Here is a 20,673-nt window from a genome sequence, read left to right on the forward strand (position 1 = left end):
TTTTATTTGGATTTTTTTTATACAACAATACAAAAATGAAAGATTAAAAAAAAAAACATGCTTCATCTGTATAACATATATAATGCAAGGCAATCATTAAAAAAAAATTATGCATAAAAGAAAAGACCTAACATCACTGCAGTTATTCATGAAAATTAGTATGTCTGAGACATTGCTTACAGCTTAAAATGGGGTTAAATCAAATGTGGTGATGATTCATATTTCTTGTGTTGATGTAAGAGCAGTTAAAACAGACCAGTTACATTTGGGGGGGGAGAAATGAACACGACACAAGGGTTAAGTGGTGTATTAATAGACACCTGGTATGAGCAGCAGCACAAACTTTGTTCAACTTATTTCTCAAAAAACGGTACCTGAAGCTCCTGGTACAGTTTGCGGAGCTCGAGGGCTGCAGCGCCGCTGACCTGGCCCCCCAGAGCGGTCTGAATGCCGTTGAGCTTCCCCCTCCTCAGGTCCTCCAGCTGCAGGCTGAGCTGCTCCACCCTCAGCACCGCAGACTGCAGCTCCCCCTGCTTCTCCTGGAACAGGCCGCTGACCTGCTCTATCTCTGCCGCTGGAGGAGAGGAAGGAAGAAAAGACACATCAGCTCGTTCTACATGTTGGGGGACTCCTTTAAAGTGAAAGGTAATGTTTATTCTCATATCTGGGTGTGATTAGGCTTTCTCTTGAGAGAGAATATCTGAGCTCTGAGCATACATCATAATATTATTATACTAATATTATTAGCTATAAATGTGTACATACTCACATAAAGGGAGCTGTGTCCTCTACTCTGTACTGTAATTGTCTAACAAACTGTTAAGTTCTAATTATAAAAAAAAACTTTAAAGAAAACGAATTTAGCCTGAATGCTTTATTCTAATTAAAGACTTGAGGATTTTTGTGGTGAAAAGTGACAACAGACATTTAAAGATTGGTTAAAAAAGATCAATAGAATCTGAGAAAGGAAAGAAAAATCCCCTTAGTTACAGCCCTTACTGCATAACTGTTTAAAACAAAGTTAGTTCATTTGTAAAAGATTGATAGTATACATACACAGGTTGCCATTGATGACCTTGCTGTAGTCCACCTGGCCTCTCATTGCCCGGATCTTCTTGAGCTTTGCCTCCTGGTTCTCCACGCGATCCTTCAGCTTCTGCAGCTTCTCGCTCTCTGAAACGGTTTGCTGCTGACGCCGCTCCTGCTGCTTCAGGTAGCGCAGACGTTGCTCCTTCAGAGGACAAGACGCACGTTATTATAGGCAATACATTATGTCGAAATGCATCCAACAGTAAAAGACACAAACAGCTAGGCACCAACCCAAAGCTTGGCAGATATCTGTGTGGCAGACACACCCTGAAACTAGGCTAAATCTTTCTACTGGTAGTGAAATGCTGCCGTGTCAAAACTGTCTGAAGGCTGAAGAAAGGGTCAGATGACTTCATCTCTCCACCCAACTGAGAACTGCTCCAGTTAGGGTCTTAAAATAGGAAATGACAGGCCCAGGTTTCCAAATGACTGCAGGGCTTCATGAGGGGCCTACTTTTCAGATACCCCAACAATAGATGAATAAGTCTTGCTATCTGCGGTCTACAGTGGGGGCTTCATCTCGCATGACTAATGTCGACTGATCTGCACTCCATGAGCACCGCGGTGAGACTTATCGCCTGGTAGACTCTGGTGGTGTGGAGGTATTCATTCCATTAAAAAGGTACAATTGCCTTTCTAAAACTGGTCTGAGAAAGGTAGTATTCCTAAGGTTCAACAGCATGCATAAATCACATGCTTGACAAAACACTGCAATGTCTGTGCACGAGTTTCTTTAAAGACTGAACTATGAATTCTGACAAAATGGACAATCCTCCCACAATGATTCATACTGCCTCCCATCTCATTTGTTACACAACGGTTTGCCCCAGTTTCAGGTCACGACGGGACTCTTAGGATGAGAGTAGTGCAACAAGAGTCCATTTTCTCTCAAACAGAAGGATTTGAGACCGTGTTCTGAACTTACGTGGCCTTGGACTAATGCTTAGCCTGTGTCCATGTCCCAGACTACATGACATAATATCAGACTGACCTGCACCTTTACTGCGTTACACAACATGTGAAAGATACCTTGGCTATGATTGGTCCAGCTTCAACATGTAGTCTGCCATGTTTCACAGCCAACTTACTAATAGAACATTTGCAACATCAGAAACCTTTTTAAAAGTCAAAAATAAAGTGTGGCCTCAGGTTGCCAGATAGCTCAGTGGTTAGAGCTGGTGGCCCATAGGCGTACAACGCTGCCTAGTAAGTTGGTACGAACATTCAGGCAATGTCCTCCCCTCTGTCTCCCCCGTTCAACTTTATACATCTCAAATAAAGGCCATCTCGGGACCAAAAAATGAAGAAAAAAAAGAATAATAAAAAAAAACATGAGAACTTAACTTTTACACTTAAGGAGTGGAACATTTAAATGAGATTATTGTCTGGCAGGTACCTTTGCGACGAGCATCTGCTGCTGAGCCTCGATTTGCTGCTGCTGCCGTGTGGCCATCTCCTGCAGCTCCGACAGCGTGAGCTCCACACGCTGATTCCCCACCTACACACACACACACACACACACACACACACACACACACACACACAAGAAAGGGTAATTACCACACTGAACCTAAGCAGGGTGGTCCTGATGTTTACAACCGAGCCATGTAGACTGATTATACATAAGAATTTAAACAGAAAGGGCTACTGCTTCGCTTCTTTTAAACCCCAATACACGTTTTTTATTCATGAGGAGAAAGAATATTAATTAAATAAATATATATATACACGAATCTCGCTCTAGCCAAAACATCATCATTTAGTAGTTTGGTTAAAGTTAAATCTGGGAATAGTTTGATTTCAGAATGAATAATACCTTATACATATATATGATGCCTCTAAGATCTCTAAGGTGAGATCCCATGCAGTGCCATGTTTCATGATGTCATTTATTTACCAACTCAAACACATTTTTTATATAATTGGAAGATGTATGCAGGAAAATACATTCCCCATTCAAAGTTATACGAGCTAAAAACATTACATAACCATTAAGAAACAGGATACACAAAAAGAAGCCATTTGCAGAAATGTTTTTAAAAAGATGCCTATTTCATCAGCCGGAGACTCAGCTTCTTCCTCCACAACAAAGCTCCAACAAATCTCTATGATGAGACCTTAGCTATAATGAGACTCTGTTAGTCAGATAGCCAGTAGAGATAACAGTTCAAACAGGCTTTACTAGGAATAAAAAAAGGTTCACCTTCATAAACATTTTCAATAAAATCCTCTTCTGGAGGGTGAAACCAGCCTCCATGTGTTGTTCGAGAGCTCACAGAATAAAAGGAAAACTGGAGATCACTTTCAATTCTGTTCTTCACCAAACCCTCCGTCTCCACACTTCTGTTCTACCATCAACACACTGGCACACTACTCTGGATAAAACAGCATACGGAGTGAGAGTCCTCTCAACTACAAGCGGTTTGAAATGCTGAAGCGCTCCGAGACTTTGCCTTTAGGAAAGTGTGTTGAAAGAGGGAGGAGGCGAGGCTGTGAATGTCATGCTTTCTGTTTTTCAGATCAAACAAATCTATAATACTGGTTCAGATAAAGTGCTTTTTTTAAGACGTGAAGAGATTTAGAGTAGAGTAGTTAGAGGAAGGATGACGATATGAAACCAAATGAGATAATAAAGTGAAATAAACACGCAAAAGTACAAAACAATACTGTTCTCACTGCTCTTACATGATTAGAAGAGGCAGACATGTTTGTGACTCATCTTGTCTGAATAAAACATGCTTTTTTTTGGGGGAATAATTTGACTTTAGTACTCATGCGTCATCTCATCTCCTTGGACACGGACAGTGCATTAGCTTCGCCCGTGTGGCTCACGCAGTGTTGTCCTACCTGTCTGGGAAGACTCGGAGGGGGGGGATGAGGGGGGAGGTGACTCAACCGAGGTGGAGATGGGGAGAGCGGGGGAAGCCACTGGCACACACACGCAGCCACGCTCAGATGCACTCAGGCAACACTGCATCAGTGACAATTCACCCGAGGGAGAAACACACACACTCGCCCTCAGACAGTGATGAAGAGGGAGCCGGAGAAACACCCGACTGAGCAGAAACCAGCCTCACTGAGGGGAGACCACGCTACCCACGCCAACAACAGCTCAGATCTGTACGGGTCCGAAATGGAGAGCAATCCATGATTATGGCTAAAATAATCATATTAATAAAATAATCCAAAAGGATACAAAATTTAAAAAAAACAGTTACTCATGATGACTATCACTGTCATTTTTTCATGTGACAAATTCATGTCTCAGATGGTCATTTGAATGCCTTTAGGTTTTTTTTTACGAAATTATGATCTGCATTTTTAACTAGTATCCCACTTTCTATAGACCAAAATATTGATGGTTTAGTCAGAATAAATCTCTGCAGATTAAGAGTTAATACAAATAATCTTTATCTTTTTGACATGGGCAAACATAGAGCTGCGACTATCTTCATTATTGATTCATATGTGGATTATTTGATCATGTATTCAATGGATGTAGATCGAAGTGAAAACAAGTCATTTCTCTTGTCTTTCCAATTGGGGGTTAGTTTGACCAAAAGTCTAACACCAAAGTTATTCAGTAAACCATCAGAAATGCAGCACATTTTTACATTTGAGGAGCTTGAACAAGAGAATATCTGCTTGAAAAACGTAGGATAAATGAGTAAATAGTATACTGGCAATCAGCAGGCATCATCAACTATGGAAGGTATATTTGTGATACGAAGATATATTGAAAATGTGTGTGATTGTTGTTGCGTTCCCTTGAGGGGTCTCTGCTCTTTGAGGGGTCTCTGCTCTTTACGAGGCAGCGTCCCTCTCAGAGGATGATCGGAAAGAGAGAGAGAGAGAGAGAGAGAGAGAGAGAGAGAGAGAGAGAGAGAGAGAGAGAGAGCCCCTGGGATTGGGCAGCAGTCCGTGGAAAAGCCAAAGCAATGATCCTCTTAGGGCCCGTTATATCATCCGGCGGGCCGACTGATATAATCCTCTAAATCAGATATTAGGGAAGAAACTCGGACACAACTGAGCCTCGGCACTTAGACGGTTAAGCAGAGAAGCTGATATTGCTGAACAAACTGTAGAGATAAAATCCACGTTTTTTAGATGTCATGCTATAGTGTGGAAATGTAAAGGTTAGTTAAACAAGACGGTCGCTTTGAGATTTGATCAATCGCATATATCTGGATCCATAACAAATGTATGATACTTCCTCGAAACAGAGTTTAAAGTTGTGGGTTTTCAGGATATTAAGAGGAATTCATTCTAGGGGCTTTTGTGCTACAGGATTTCTTCAAGATACAAAAACAACGTCTCCATATCCTGCGTCGCTGGATTCTTCCCTTCACCCTTAAGGTTGAATTAGTTACGATTCCTTGACCGCAACACTTTCCTTTTTGTGAAATCTGGGACAGACTGTCAGAGAGTGAAAAGGATGCCACGCCAGAGGCTGCTCTTATCGGAGTCAGACACACGTCCTGAAGCGAGAGCTCAGCCTGCACAACAGTGGGTACACCTGACAGGGAAACAGGGCCGTGTGCAAAACCAGCAGCTCCGTAACACCAGGGTCAGTGATGTTACTCTCAGACAAGCTTCATATCAGAATCATATATTCAGAGACACTGAAACTTCTCCATCAGACCGTATACTGGAATTCTGCTTTACAATTAAAACCCAGAAATGCTCAATCCAGTAAACAACCTGACAGCGTAGGTGCAGATGTAAAAAAAATAAAAATATCACATCAGCTGAACTCACAGGAAGAACAATGACCCTGAAAATGTACTTTCCAGTCTTTTTTCAGAGTTCACCAACAAATGATGCCTTTTTGTTGGTTTCTGAAAGCCACTGTATTTTAAAAAGGTATTTCTTTGCTTTTGTTGAACTTACACATTTGTTATATTTAATGTATACTTTTTACAATTTTGTGCATGCATCTGAGGATTTTCCTTCGTACAATATGTGATGCCAAGACGGCCCATCAGTTTGAAATCAGGACGATATAAGAGCGAAGCTATGCTAATTAGACCCCATCCTTCCCTTTATCTTTGATGAATACAACACAGTATGCAGGAGTTTTACAATGGCACTCAGAGCATGTCGAAATAACATGAACCAAAAGTAACATTACCTAGTAATCAGTGCCATCGTAGACAGGCTAGGCTAACTAGCTTCCACACTCCATTTGTAAGATAAACTAACTGTGTGTTCTCATTTATTGAATGCAATAAAAAACAAATATGTCGAACCTTTTTCAAATCAGATTTTGGGAAGATTTGATAATGACATTTAATAAGGACCGGAGTACATTTGTATTTTTAACATAAAATGCTTATTGAGTCTCACCCCGTTCTCACTGTTCTTCTCTCCGCTGCTTCCACTTCTGCGACTCGTCTGATCCTGAGACTGCTGACTCCCTGCAAACAGAAACAGTCGCCATCACACACACAAACAAATGTGCACGCAGCCACAAACAAGTGCAGAGGAACAACCATTGTCAGGAATGGTTTGAAAATCCACTGACTTGATCGCTCATGACAGCGGCATTTAGAACTGGGACAAGCGCTGCTGACTAAAGCCGCACCGAGCACAAGCGTTTTTTTTTATAAAACAGATATGATGGAGAGTAAATGATTTAAAACCTCACAGGAAGGGATAGAAAACTAGTAACTTATGCTGCACTTCTAAAAAAATCCTCAGATATTTTGAGGGTACCTCACTTTCTTAGTCAAGCTCCACACTTATATCAAATATGATATCACATCTGGATCACGGCAGAGTGAGTTTGCTTCCCTGCCGCCTGTTGACTTTGAGTGTACTTCCTTTGTGTGTACTTTTACTCAATTCCAACATTTGAATAAATCCTACTCTAGGTCAGCCCCTGATCGTGTGCAGCACTGGTTTTAGCGATTGATTTTAAGCATGGGTGCCTTTTTATGTGGCTATACTCCAAAAACACAAATGCAAAAAGGTTCATGTCAATGTAGTGTTTGTGCGTGCAAAAACGTGGCACTGATTTATTCCTTTGACATGCTCCATCAAGTATTGATTACACTTTCTGAAAAAAATCACTTTGACTGACACCACGACTAAAGCTGAGCAGCGAGCCAGAACCGCTGTCAGGAATTTCCTGGAAAACAAAGCCCACCCTCCATTTTCCACATGGAGAGAAAACGTCCAGACGATAACACACACACCTTGATCGCTGCTCTCTGTCGGTGAGTCTTCGTGCCGGAGGAAGAACTTGACTTCTTGTTTCCGAGGCCCCCATTTCTGCAGATGTTCATACATCATGTGTTCGAAGGGGATCGCTCGCTCTACAGAGAAAGTAAAGAGTAGTTAAACACATTTTGTCTCATGGAAACAGCTGTCTAAAAACAAAACACACCAACCAGTACCATAAGTTATCTGAAGCACACTGAACACCTAGGTAAATATCTTGTTTGTTCAAAGTGTAAAAACAGCAATTGATGATTTTAGAGGGGCTTCCACTGGCTTAAATAAGAGTGTTAGTGTAAAGGCCTTCCCTGTTCTAAAATGATTCCAATAATCTCAATATGGCATTATGGGATTAATTAGTCTACAACTATTATTGATTAAGCAAAAGAGCACATTTCCAAAATGTCAACGTGTTCCGTTTACCAGAAAAATAAAATGTACACATGGCAAAATGGCAAATAAAAAACCTTATTCAAACATTTTTTTGGGGTTGTTTCTGTCAAACTGGAGGTCTCTAAGGGGGATTATATCCTGCCATACATTTGCAAAGACCATGTACTAGTGATACAATATTGCAGTATGTAATGACGAAAGAACCCACAACACAGGTGACACACTGAATGCCAAAGCAAACCTGTCTTGGGAGTGGAGGGGTTCAACTACGATGATTGAAAAACTAATACAAGTCTAAAACATTCAATAACAACAGAAAAAAGGATGCCTTTAGGCACATTATGCTGTAATCTCTCTGTATCTATCAGCACAGGGTTTGCTCAGATTTAAATCAACAATATCAAGAGGACACCGCTCTGTGGATAAAGAGAGACAAAGCGACAGTGACAAAGACAGAGAGGTTTTAGGAGGGTCGGGGGGGGGGGGGGGGGCAGACAGCTGCTTTGTCAGGCACCCGCCGAACATGATTGCATAACGCGGGTTAATAAAGCCCTTGGCCGGGATGTTGTTTTCAGCTGGGGAGTGGCCCCTCAGCAAAAAATGCTGATAACACCGGGTGTGTCAGCAGGGCTGTGGGGATGGGAGCAGGTCGCTCGGGCCGAGTGGAATCTGCTGTGACAGAGCTGTGGACTGACCCAGCACGTAACCCTTTTCTGACCTACACATTGTACTTCAAGTATGATTTCAAAGTATGTTAAAAGCACTTTTGTTCCTTATTCGAGGATGTGAGGTTGTCTAATGATTTCCCTCCTCCCAGGTAGTCGTGCAAGGCCCTTCTCAGCACCTGATCTTTCTTTAATGAATCTTGTTTTTACATTAATGAAGAAGGCTAGAGGCTACTGCTCTATATAATTACATTCTTGCGCATGTAAGTGAAGTGCCAAGCTCGGGATAATGGAGTTCACCTTCATGCATTACTGGTTACAACCGGCTTTTCTTCCTTTTGAGCTTCTCATGAAAAAGAGCTCAGTGTTCTGAGTTCTTACCGTTGCCTCTCCAGACCTCAGCCAGGTGGCAGCCGCTCTCTCCGGGCTCTTTGCAGAACTCCACGACATCCCGGCACGTCGTCTCAGGGGTGATGGGCACCTCCGTCACAGCCTGCTCCCCATCGCTGAGGTACACCGTCAATATCATCTAAAAAGATGGATAAAAACACACAAAAATCAGGAAAGAAGAACATAAAACAGTGGCAGATCATACTGGCAGAAATGGACATACAGATGGCGTTACATGAAAATGTGTTCTCTATTGAAATATTACTACAATTTAGTTTTTGGGTAACACAAAGCCTAGTCTGCTGATGGGACACTTTAAACATCCACCAGGCCCAACTGTTAGTTTGGACTCATGCCTGTGCCTGCCACATTTCTGTTAACTATGATTATGGCCTGCCGAAGTGTTAAGGATACACTTTTTAACCTGGGAGGTAGGACATAGCAGTGCAAGCCCCCACATGCTTCTGTCTATGCACACATATCAGTAAAAGCAGAGATCTAACACGCTGCTTTCCAAGTGCTCAACAAACAGCTTTCAGGCCGCGACACGTTGAGTGAATGAACATCAGAGGAAACTGCAGGTGTAACCAGAACATATCGTCCTGAATGTGAGCTACTAAATGGCTTCATGTAGTAGCCCGGAGCCTGCAGAAGACATGATGAGGACTGACATTTGCTAAATGTTAAGTTATCACCTGAGAGTTCCTTTGTACCTGCAGTGTAACAGCATTCTATAACTCTGATGTCCAAACACCTTCAGCCGAATAGAGAGGTGATGAGGAAAAGTTCAAAGCAAATATGAACTTTGGACTAATCCTAAACACACTGCCGGCAGAGTGCGTGTCTTTTGTTGGAAAGGCTAAATGATGGTGATTAATCTAACAGCTCATTGGTAGGAAATTAACAAACAGCTAGGTTCGAAACGTTTGGAAAAATATCCATTTCAGTTTTGTTTTTTTTACCAATTGTGATTTAAATTTAAAACTATAAGCCTAGTTGGTAGTACACACAATATTAAACAAAAGATAAGAAACATTGCATTAATATAGGGTGTTTGTGCTTCTTTCTAAAAGTAATTTGCCTAACATAAATAGTGCAGCATATCTTATTTATCAGAGAACAGACTAGAGTGGGGAAAAGGGAATTGTAGTTTTCATTTACTTTAAGCGGTCATGGTTAACAGAAATTTGAGATTATTTTATAGGGGAGGTTTTATTCTAAACTGAAATACGTACAAAAAAGTAATTAAACAACATCATTTGGGATCAGGAAACATATATTGGCAATTATTTGGCCTTTTTGTATTCATATTTTTTGTATTTATTATCATGAAATTAACGTCATGTTATTTTTCCTCCCTCAGCATATTTGCTCTATTTTTATAACACACACCCACACCACACACACACACACACACACACACACACACACACACACACACACACACACACACACACACACACACACACACACACACACACACACACACACACACACACACACACACACACACACACACACACACACACACACACACACACACACACACACACACACACACACACACACACACACACACACACACACACACACACACACACACACACACACACACACACACACACACACACACACACACACACACACACACACACACACACACACACACACACACACACACACACACACACACACACACACACACACACACACACACACACACACACACACACACACACACACACACACACACACACACACACACACACACACACACACACACACACACACACACACACACACACACACACACACACACACACACACACACACACACACACACACACACACACACACACACACACACACACACACACACACACACACACACACACACACACACACACACACACACACACACACACACACACACACACACACACACAAATATTCATAAGAAGATTCAATGATGGCAACACATTGAATCACTGGGTTAAAACCACTGGAAAAACCCCGCACATTTTCACAATTTGGCAATTCATTTTCTGGGTAAACAACTTTGTGGATCCTAGAATGAGATTAATCAGCTTCTGGTTAAATAAAGCCAAAATACAGGATGAGAGGAGCAGTGGAAAATGTCCTCTAAACAAGTACTTTATACACAAAAAAAGTTATGCCATAAACTGTCGTGTTCAAGGACAGTCAGTTTAATTACAGTTGCAGTCAGTTTCCCATCTGCCTTCGTTCAACCTGCACAAATTAACTTTCCCTGTATTGCTATTAAATGTTTTTGGGAGATGAGAACAGACCAAATGGTTTAATATAAACCCCTTTATATGCAGTACTCCAGAACATCGACATGATGTGTTTCCCTTCTGCCAGATTCTCATTGTTTCACTCTCGGGGGTTGAGGTGTGCCTTCCTGTTTCATTTGACAGTGACAAGCTCACAAAATAAAGTGCAGAGAGCCAAAATGGAGAGTACCTTCATACCAAAGCCAAGAGTTTGAAATGGATGTTCAAAATGAAATAAAAATGCTGGCTGTGTTTGAAAAGACTGAGTGTTAGCATGACCTTCATGCATTTGAGATGCGGGTTTAGTTTAAGCAAACAAAGTAGAAAAGGGAATCCAGATTTCTTATATTCCAGTAGCTTGCTTTTAACTTGCATAGCTTTTGCACATTGAAAAGAAACAGTTCCAGAATAATGCAAAGAAAACCACGTAATCAAGACTTCAATGAAAAAGTAATATCAAAAGGCCTCTGTTATCAACTTAGTTTACACATGGTTCACAATGTCAAACCAAATCAATTGGCCAAAACCACTACACACCTTACTCTGTAAAGTGTGTACAAATATGTAATGTATCAACTTCAATTCAGGCATTTACACCTGTATCACTTAGACATAACAAAGCCAATGAAATGGATGTTCAAAATGAAATAAAAATGCTGGCTGTGTTTGAAAAGACTGAGTTTGTTCATTGAGATGTGAGTTTAGCTGGTTGTCAGTAAACAGAGTAGAAAAGAGAAAATCCAGATGTCCTATAATCCAGTAGCTTGCTTTTAACATAGCTTTTGCACGTGGTTGAACAGGGAGGTTTGAGCCGAGAAACAGTTCCAGAATAAGGCAAAGAAAACCACGTAATCAAGACTTCAAATTAAAAAGTAATATCAAAATGCCTCTATGTCAAGTTTACACATGGTTCACAATGTCAAATTGGAGTCTACAATGTCAAACCAAATCAATTGGCCAAAACCTACAGACCATTACACACGTTACTCTGTTAAGTGTGTAAAAATACTTAATTTATCACTTAAGTTGCTCCCATGCAAAGTACGATGTAGTTTCCTTGATGCATAACCGTCAGTATGTGGGCCCTCAGGGTATATTTAGTGCTACAATGATTGTCAGAGTATGACATTTAATATCTAAGTTCAGTTACTGTCTGGGCTACGTATAGATTATAACTCCGGGAGTTCCTCGGAGACAAAGTGACTCACCCTTTGTAATAATGCAGCCGAGTGATTCATGGACATTTTCTGCAGCAGCCTAACTGAAACATTATAATCACTCATGCTTCGGAGCCTCTGCGACTTCACTCAGTCTATTATGAATCTGAAAGCTGAGATTTTGGCAAATTCAGGAACAACTGGATGTATGATAAAGTGATACTGTAGTCATGGCAATCTTAAACAATACTGTTCGCCCATAACATCCATCTATGACAAGTAATGGTTGTCATTTTTGGGACCCTATCTGCAAGAGCATTAACAGAAAAAAAGGAAATGGGGGAGAAAATGAAAGTAAGCTGGGGACTAGTTATGACTACATATTACTGATAGATAATTACTTTGCTAATCCCCCAGGGAAATTGGAGAGCTACCAGCTGCATAATAAGAGACAACATAGTACAGGAAGACAAATAATGAACACAAAACAACAACAACAGTGAGGCCAGTAACAACATCAGTTTGAATACAGATCACAATGAAGCCACTATTGGAATTGGTTTTGGTGCATCCGTACTCACATTAATGACTACAGTAGGGTTTAGTCAAAAATAAATTATAGGCAAGACATGTTATGAAATATTGTAGTAATAAAACTATATATATATATATATATATATATATATATATATATATATATATATATATATATATATAAAAATAGGGCTGCAGTTGATCATTGTTTTCATTATTGATTCATCTGCAGATTATTCTGTAGATTAACCAATAATCATTTGGTTCATTGAATGTAAAATGTTTTAAAAATAGTAAAAACAAACAGTCTAACCTAGTTTCTCAAAGTCCAAGGTGAAGTCTTGTTTTGTCATTCCTAAGCATATAAATACTTACTTTTGCTATGATACAAAACTGAAAAAAAAGCTGAAATCTCAACAACATTTTCTGCCATTTTTGCATGGAATATTATCAATTATCATGTATTTTCTGTTGATCGACGACCCACTTCGTCAACTAGTAGATGCAGTTCTAAAAAAGAAGGAAATTAAAACACCCCAGCTTTTTTTATAACACCAAAATAATCACTTGGCTACAAATGTGGGCCTATTTGAAAACTAATCATTAAAAGCCAACACTGAATATTCTAAGCTATACCTCTGTCACATAAATAGAAATGACTACATCCTGCGAATAAGCATTCAGATGCTGACAGTGTAGAAAAGACAAACTCCAGTGATCCAGCTCACTGACCACTGGAGGAATACCAACCGCCCGCACTAAGTTGCGTCTGCCCATGGTCGTGGCTCTCTTCACTGCCCTCCGTTTCCTCCTGATCTCCTTCTTTGGTGGCCGGTGGTGCTCCTTTGCCCAAATGGGATTTTCCTTGGAGATGCTAACAAGGCCACGTAACACTATAGCGACAAACCGCTTCATCATAGCACTGCCGCTCTCGCAGGCATGAGACTTAATTGTTATGCCATCCCGAGCAGACCTCTGAAACCGACAGCGGTGCGTGCATTTGTAAAGTGCTGCAGAGGAGACTTGGAAGAAAAAACACTTGCTGTATGTGTAATTCGGAGAGGGAGGGGAAGAGAGAGAGCAAGAGGGAAACAAACAGTAAAGGAGAGAAAGAGAGAGAGGGACAGGGATGTGGAGGAGGGTGCCGACTAGTCCTTCGATTGGAAAGAAGTCCTTGTGTTGTGCCAGTGGCTGCAACACCAACGACTCCGTGCTAATGAGAATACTTTGGCTGCAGCTCTGACTGGCAAGACGCTCAGGACACTATGATGAGGCAGGAAGAACATCATCCTTACTCTCCATGTTGGCTGAACACAGGGCGTCACAATGATGACATTTTAAGTGATGATTACTTAAGAAATATTGTCTTGTTTGTTAGTTTATACCAGACAATTATAATGTCACAAAAAAGGGGTTCGAAGACTAACTTTAACCTATACTACAAAATACTACCAACTTCAGCACACATTTATTATCTGCTTCAGTCCACAGAACTAATGTGTTCATCACATGATGCTATGGAGCCTGAAAGCCGTTTACCATTGACTTCCACTGCGAAGGAGAAGTCAGCAGCAATTTTTCTTTTTAGGTGAATTACATTCCAAGTAAGAACACTTAAAGGTGGGGTAGGTAATTTTGGAGAAACCAGCTCGAGTGCGCTAGAATTTGAAAATACACAGCCGGAGAAAATCTGCCACTTCCTTACAGAGCCCCTCCTCCAACACACACGAACGCGCACATGACCAATGAGGACACGAGATAAGTCTGTGCACAGATGGAAGGCTGACAGGCAGGTAGGCCATCCAGTTATTTTAGCCGGGCCGGCTAAAATGATTGGTCGTGCTTTTTACAGTACTACGGCTTCCACAGATGAAATTTATTTATGGATTTTTTGTCAAAGCACTTAAGATATTCATTGCTATCGGGATGTTAAGAGCATTCCATGGAATATAACAAAAAGTGTATCTCGAGCCGGTTTCTCAAACTTACCTACCCCACCTTTAAATATCTCTTATTAAATTATAAAAGTTCTAAAATATGAATGCAGAGTTATTTTCCTTCCTGTTAGTGAGCTTGCTCTGCAGATCAGGGTAGTTTTAAACCAAACCCTGCTTTGAACGCTGTATCTAGTTCCATCCATCCATTTCATAATAGATATGAACCTTATTTGCTTTATATTTGTTGCCACATTGATACCATTAGCTTCAAATTCCTTTATATGGGAATCAACAGTTTAAGCAAAATGATCGCAGTCAGCTCAAATAATCCCCATCAGGCGATTATGTAATAACTGCGACAGGCCTAGCTGTCCATGTACTGTATAGAAACATACAGCGTCCCTTCAGCCTGATGCTACTGTGGGCATCATCAGGAGATTGGGGCTTTTATCATTTAACTCCTGAGAGGGAGAGTGGATGCTTGGCTGGCTTCATCTCCAGCAGGATGAATCAAACAGTCATTTTCTTTCACAAATCCTGTCACTCATTTACTATGAAAGAGGAGGTATACCTACGATGAATAAAGAAAGATCAAGCGCAGAATATTGCTTCCTGAGAGCAAAGAACGTGAACTGAAAACGTCCACAAATGCAACGATTGAAGACATTGCAATGAAATAAAGATGGAGTCAACTTCTAAACGTATCTACTCATATTATGCCAGAGAAAAACCTTACAGTAACACAGCAAGATAAATGAAACTAAACACAAGCTGAATTGTGTGAACTAGTAGAGCACATGCACTATGATCAGGATTATGCATGACACACAAATAGCTCAATCCAAGACAGCTATCGAGTGGGACATGAGGAGGTTGCCTTTGACATTTTTGACTAATATAAAAACGACATTTCGTGCAGCAAAATATTCCAAACACTCAAGATGTTAATGAACCATATAGAGGCAAGATGAGGTAATGATGTGGAATAAACTGAAAGCCTCATAGAAAACTAGAAAACTATTCAGAAAATAAATGCTCTTCTTACTTCCATTGAAAATGTAAACCTGGACAGGGCATGGGAACAAAGAAGATGTCATCTACTCTTTAAAAAAAAAGGATGTGTCCCTGTCCCTGATTGAAAGCTGACTAATGTACATGACGAGAAGAGTCTAATTAATAATGCATATTGATTTAACCAATATAAAAGGAGATCTAGCCTTGTTAAACAGGAGAGAAATTTGACAAAAAGGGTCTGACATTAATAGTCATATATTCAATGTATGGCATGTTACTGTTTAATAGGGAGTGCCTTATGGCTGAGCTGGTGTAATTTTAGAACAAGGTCACGAATACCACCCAAAAATAGTATAAGCGACAACAAGATGCAATGTTTACGTTTTCCTGTAAGTCATGCTCTGCCCGGCTCACTGTGTGAGATTAATGCCACTTGACAATCTACTCAGCTCCGAAGTTCCCCTCAACAACAGAGCATTAGTGGACGCAGTCACACAGACCTAGATCTGCCGACGTCTCATTGGCTGCCCGAGTCACGCGAGACCCGAGTGCGGGGCTGCCTCTCTGCTCCACTGGCTCTTTGACTCTGATAGCCCGGTGGTGCCACAGGGTACAAACGTCTACAGAGGCGACCATCGCAGTCCCCCCTGAGAACTCTACAGCGAATACAGAGTAGCTTCTCTGTTGTCCTGTACTCCTGAAAACTCTCAAGCGTCTCTGAATGTCACCGCGATACTGTATTTTCACTGGCAAAGAATCGCCTCCATATACGACAAAACCTTACTAAACCTGCTGTAAACTTATCCTGCGTCTGAGTTCATGTTCACACTCCCTGAAGGCCAAAGAGGCTGCTATCACTTTACCCACAATACACCACTGCATTGTCAGCACGACAGATAACAAAAGAAGTCTCAACAAAGCATGACTCCTATAGTGTTGCCGTTCAGGTATTCTACTCTTTGTCACAGAGCGTCTTGTACGATAACACCAGGGAAAACAACAGATGGAAAATAGTTCTACTTCATTTATCATGCAAGAACGAAGCAACGTTATTCAACACAAATGCATTATTATAGAGACAATAGTACAGGGTGTACAGTAAACCTGTGCCGATATACAGCAGTGTAAATCAATAATGCATATAATTGCAGGAACATTTATTCTATTCAGTGTTGTTAAAACACAAACCAAATGCCAAGCCCTGTTTAAATGTCCCCTGCCGAGGGGCCTTGTAACCATTAACATGAAAAATGGAAATGGAAATCAGCTGAAGTAATACTGTACAAAAGATTAGGTACTAGAAGATAAAGTACAGTTTTTTATTTCTGGGATAGATACAGATTAGTTGGGTGGCAGAGGGAAAGGAAAATGGACAGATATGAATCTTGCTTGAACTTGTGAGATGTACGACTGTACATTGATAGTCAGAGTGTAATACTAGGCTATTCATCTTAAATCAGTTAATCATCAAATTGTTAATGAAGACCCCCAAATGCTATATAGCAATAACTACATGTGGAACTATTCCGATTACTGCATAACACCTCAAAATCTCCCCACAAGTAATATGTTATGCAAATGTAACCCAATATACCCAATCATTATTGTCAAGGCACTTTTATTTATTTTTTTATAAATACATTTATATATTCTTTAAGGTTAAACCTGGACCATTGGAAAGACAAGAACGTGCCTACATTGTTTTCATTTCTAGATATGTTTGATTTATTTGAGTAAGCCCTGTTTTAAGGGATGCATTTTTATTTATGCATATTTTTTTGTTTGTTGTTTATCTTGCGCAACATCAGGCAGAGGTTTATTCATGAATTTAAAATGTACCTTCAAAATAATAATAAATGGTCTTGGCATATATCATGACATAATAAAGGAACAATACGTTGCATTTAAATGCCAGGGGTGCAGGGTGTGAGTGGACTTACCGGCATCATATTGGCAGCTCTGATCAGAACCAGGGGTGCATCGGCAGGTGTAATGACGGCTCACCCTGTTATCTTCAATGGCACCTTAGCTAGTTTTAGTTACTCCAATGTGTCAACCAACTGGGCATCAGTCCTCTCTGTAAACCCCAAAACAAGCTGAATGAATATAGTGCTCTAAAACTGAGCAGTGAGTAAAAACAGCAGCAAATGCTATCAGCCACAGACGTGCAATTTAAATGGCCCAGGCGTGGCTCGTGCAGCTGCTGCTACAAACAAGCCTGGCTGTTAGCTCGCAACGCAACGCTGAGGCGATTTAAAAACAAATGACATGCACAAACTTGATAATACTAAAGCCCAACACATTAAATACACTCACCAATGTCAGAGAGAATGCATTGTTTCGGGGAGTAAATCTTAGCTACGTTACTGTTGAAGGCACGTAGCTAGCCGAGCCAGCTGTCAGCCAGCTAACTCTCTCCGGAGGTGCTAGCAGTAGCTGCTCTCCGAGGCGGCTAAAGGACGGTGAGCCACAAGATATCACCGCTCTCGTCGGCCCTTCGGCTCACATTTAATGCACATCGGCACCAGCTATCGATGGAGTATGTTGCAAGCACACGACAGAAAAATAAATGTCCCCCAGATTAGGTTAAATTGGCTTTTTTCGAACGCAATGAATCATCGTTAGCAGGCTAGCAGTGAAAATACAAATAGCTGGAGTCCAGTTGTTGACGGAGGGAGGGGCGGGGCTTCACCGCAGCAGCACAGCGTCAGGTCGACGTGAGACGTCAAGAATCTGACGTCACCAGCCAGGATACCAGCTGCAGGTGACAGTGTTACTGCTTTTACAAAAAAAGAGAGAAATAAATGTATTAATTATTTACATGATAAACCAATTTGTCATTTATTCTATCATTGTTTGTACAAAAAAAATGTTTTGGTGTGATGTTGAGGACAAACGATACAACTTCAGTATGATTATACACTTTAAAGGTGATGGATTTTATACAAATATTGTCTTATTTATACAACTAGGCCTGATTTTATTTTTGGGAACATTCACAAGAAGATATGGACTGACTCTAAACCAAATGTTGCACATTCATACCTAAATTTACAACAATATGGCACCACTATCAAAGATATTAAAAAAAAAGAAGGCAATAAAAACCAAATGTGTATTTGATTAATATTTCATTTGAAATGTTACCTTTAGTTTTTTCACTAGTTTCTTTCTTTTTTTAATATTTATTTCGGTTTTTTTAACTCTGTATAAGTACCTATGTACCCCTGAAGTCAATGTTTTGTCTGCATATAATGTTTGAATAAAGGGAAATAAAACACATGATTATTGCCTGATTATTTGAAAAAATAGAACTAATGTTGGATCACACTTTTAACTTGATGTTACCCATCTAACATCCAATTCCTTCTTGTTTTTTCTCATTTACATGTTGTGCTTTTAGGTGGCATATTCCTATTTTCTGTCAACAATGGTTTATGGGATATTAAATAAATGACCTGACAATTCATTATTTGTTCTCATACTTGATTAGAGAAGGCTTTATAAGTATTGACAGCCAACAGCCGTAAAATCACCAGATAACATGCACACATTTTGAAAGACTTCAAATGCATGTGGCCACATTTATTATCTTACAACAGGATGAAACCCTCTGGATCTGAGTTTCAAGGGGCTTTCAATAAGCTCAATCGTGCAGGGAAAATAGCAGGATGATACATTTTTAGTTTTTGTAGATTTAGAGTAACATAAAAAAAGTATTGGTCTAAGAACTGATATATATATATTTGTAATGATGTATGACAGCTTCTTCTAGACTCTGACATGTTTTGCTGTTCATGACGGATGTTATAGTTTTGGACACCTTCTTCCTCAGTTTAGCTCAAGATGACACAAAGCTTTGGAAATATTTCCCTTTTCAAACTCACTACTGACATATGACAAAAAGATTATAAAAGGATTGTTTGCAACCCTGAAGGGACAAGGTGTGTATATCTGTATGTTAAGGTTGAAAATTAATCACAGTATTATAGTAGCATAATAATGTCAGAGAGGATTATGTTTTATGATTTTTGCCTTCAAATCTTTACATAAGTAATAAAAGAAAGTTGAGATTCAGCTTTTAAAGCCTGTATGTTTTATGGATCATAAAATCAAAACAAAGTGAAAGAGTTGAAAGTCACACTAGTGACTCCAAGTGGCGCACAGAGAGAAGTGACACTGCAATGTAAACCAGAAATGCATTTAGCCAAGAGCCATTACTCTTATCTTAGATCATTTGAGAACCCTTTAAATATCTATGCACACCCTGCCAATTTAAAGTAAATATTGACATTTCTTCATAAAACCCTTTACCTACAGTATTCTCATGAGTTTTTTTCTCCAAACAGTGTTCAGACAGAAACTGAGAAACACCTTAGAAATACCTTGGAAAACATTGACCCATGTCGTTAATATTAGGTAATTATCAAGGATAATAAAACCATTAAGACTTTGTGATGATGATTCCTTTATTTGGAGCTTCTCGAGATCTTTAATTACAATTCAATATAACATATTCATATTAAAAGACAGATTGTACCCCAGTGCATCAGATAGGTTGTGACAGAAAATATCAAAAGATATAAGCAGCTGTTTCAATTGATGAAAAAAATGTACACACACAATCAAAAACAAATGTCCTCCATGGGGAGGAGGAGCAAACTTTGAATTTACTACAACCACAAGGGACAAACCCTACTCATTGTGCCTTTAAGTGCTATGACCTTTCAGGTTCACAGTTCATTCCAAAACAAAAGGCAACAAAACAAAATGCAGGTTATAGTCAGTAGTAATTGTAACATTAAGCCTCTCTGAGCTCTGATGATACGTGGTTTGCCCTTTACTCACGAGAGGTTAGCCTACCTGCCTGTCAGCCTTCCATCTGTGCACAAACTTATCTCGTGCCCTCATTGGTCATGTGCGCGTTCGTGTGTGTTGGAGGAGGGGCTCTATAAGGAAGTGGCAGATTTTCTCCGGTTGT

General features: G+C 40.1%; 1 protein-coding gene across 1 annotated transcript in view; it reads right to left on the reverse strand.

Moving 5' to 3' along the window:
- Positions 1-18,372, reverse strand: part of LOC117492577 (apoptosis-stimulating of p53 protein 1-like) — a 30,454-nt gene extending 12,082 nt beyond the window's left edge. The window contains 8 exon segments of the mRNA XM_034142907.1: positions 375-574; positions 1,057-1,231; positions 2,486-2,587; positions 6,436-6,506; positions 7,287-7,406; positions 8,748-8,895; positions 17,633-17,769; positions 18,009-18,372. Of these exon segments, the coding sequence (XP_033998798.1) occupies positions 375-574; positions 1,057-1,231; positions 2,486-2,587; positions 6,436-6,506; positions 7,287-7,406; positions 8,748-8,895; positions 17,633-17,641 (825 nt within the window). The 5' untranslated portion in view covers positions 17,642-17,769; positions 18,009-18,372.
- Between the last annotated feature and the right edge of the window lie 2,301 nt (positions 18,373-20,673).

The sequence above is a fragment of the Trematomus bernacchii genome, unplaced genomic scaffold, assembly GCF_902827165.1.
Source record: "Trematomus bernacchii unplaced genomic scaffold, fTreBer1.1, whole genome shotgun sequence".
Taxonomy (NCBI): domain Eukaryota; kingdom Metazoa; phylum Chordata; class Actinopteri; order Perciformes; family Nototheniidae; genus Trematomus; species Trematomus bernacchii.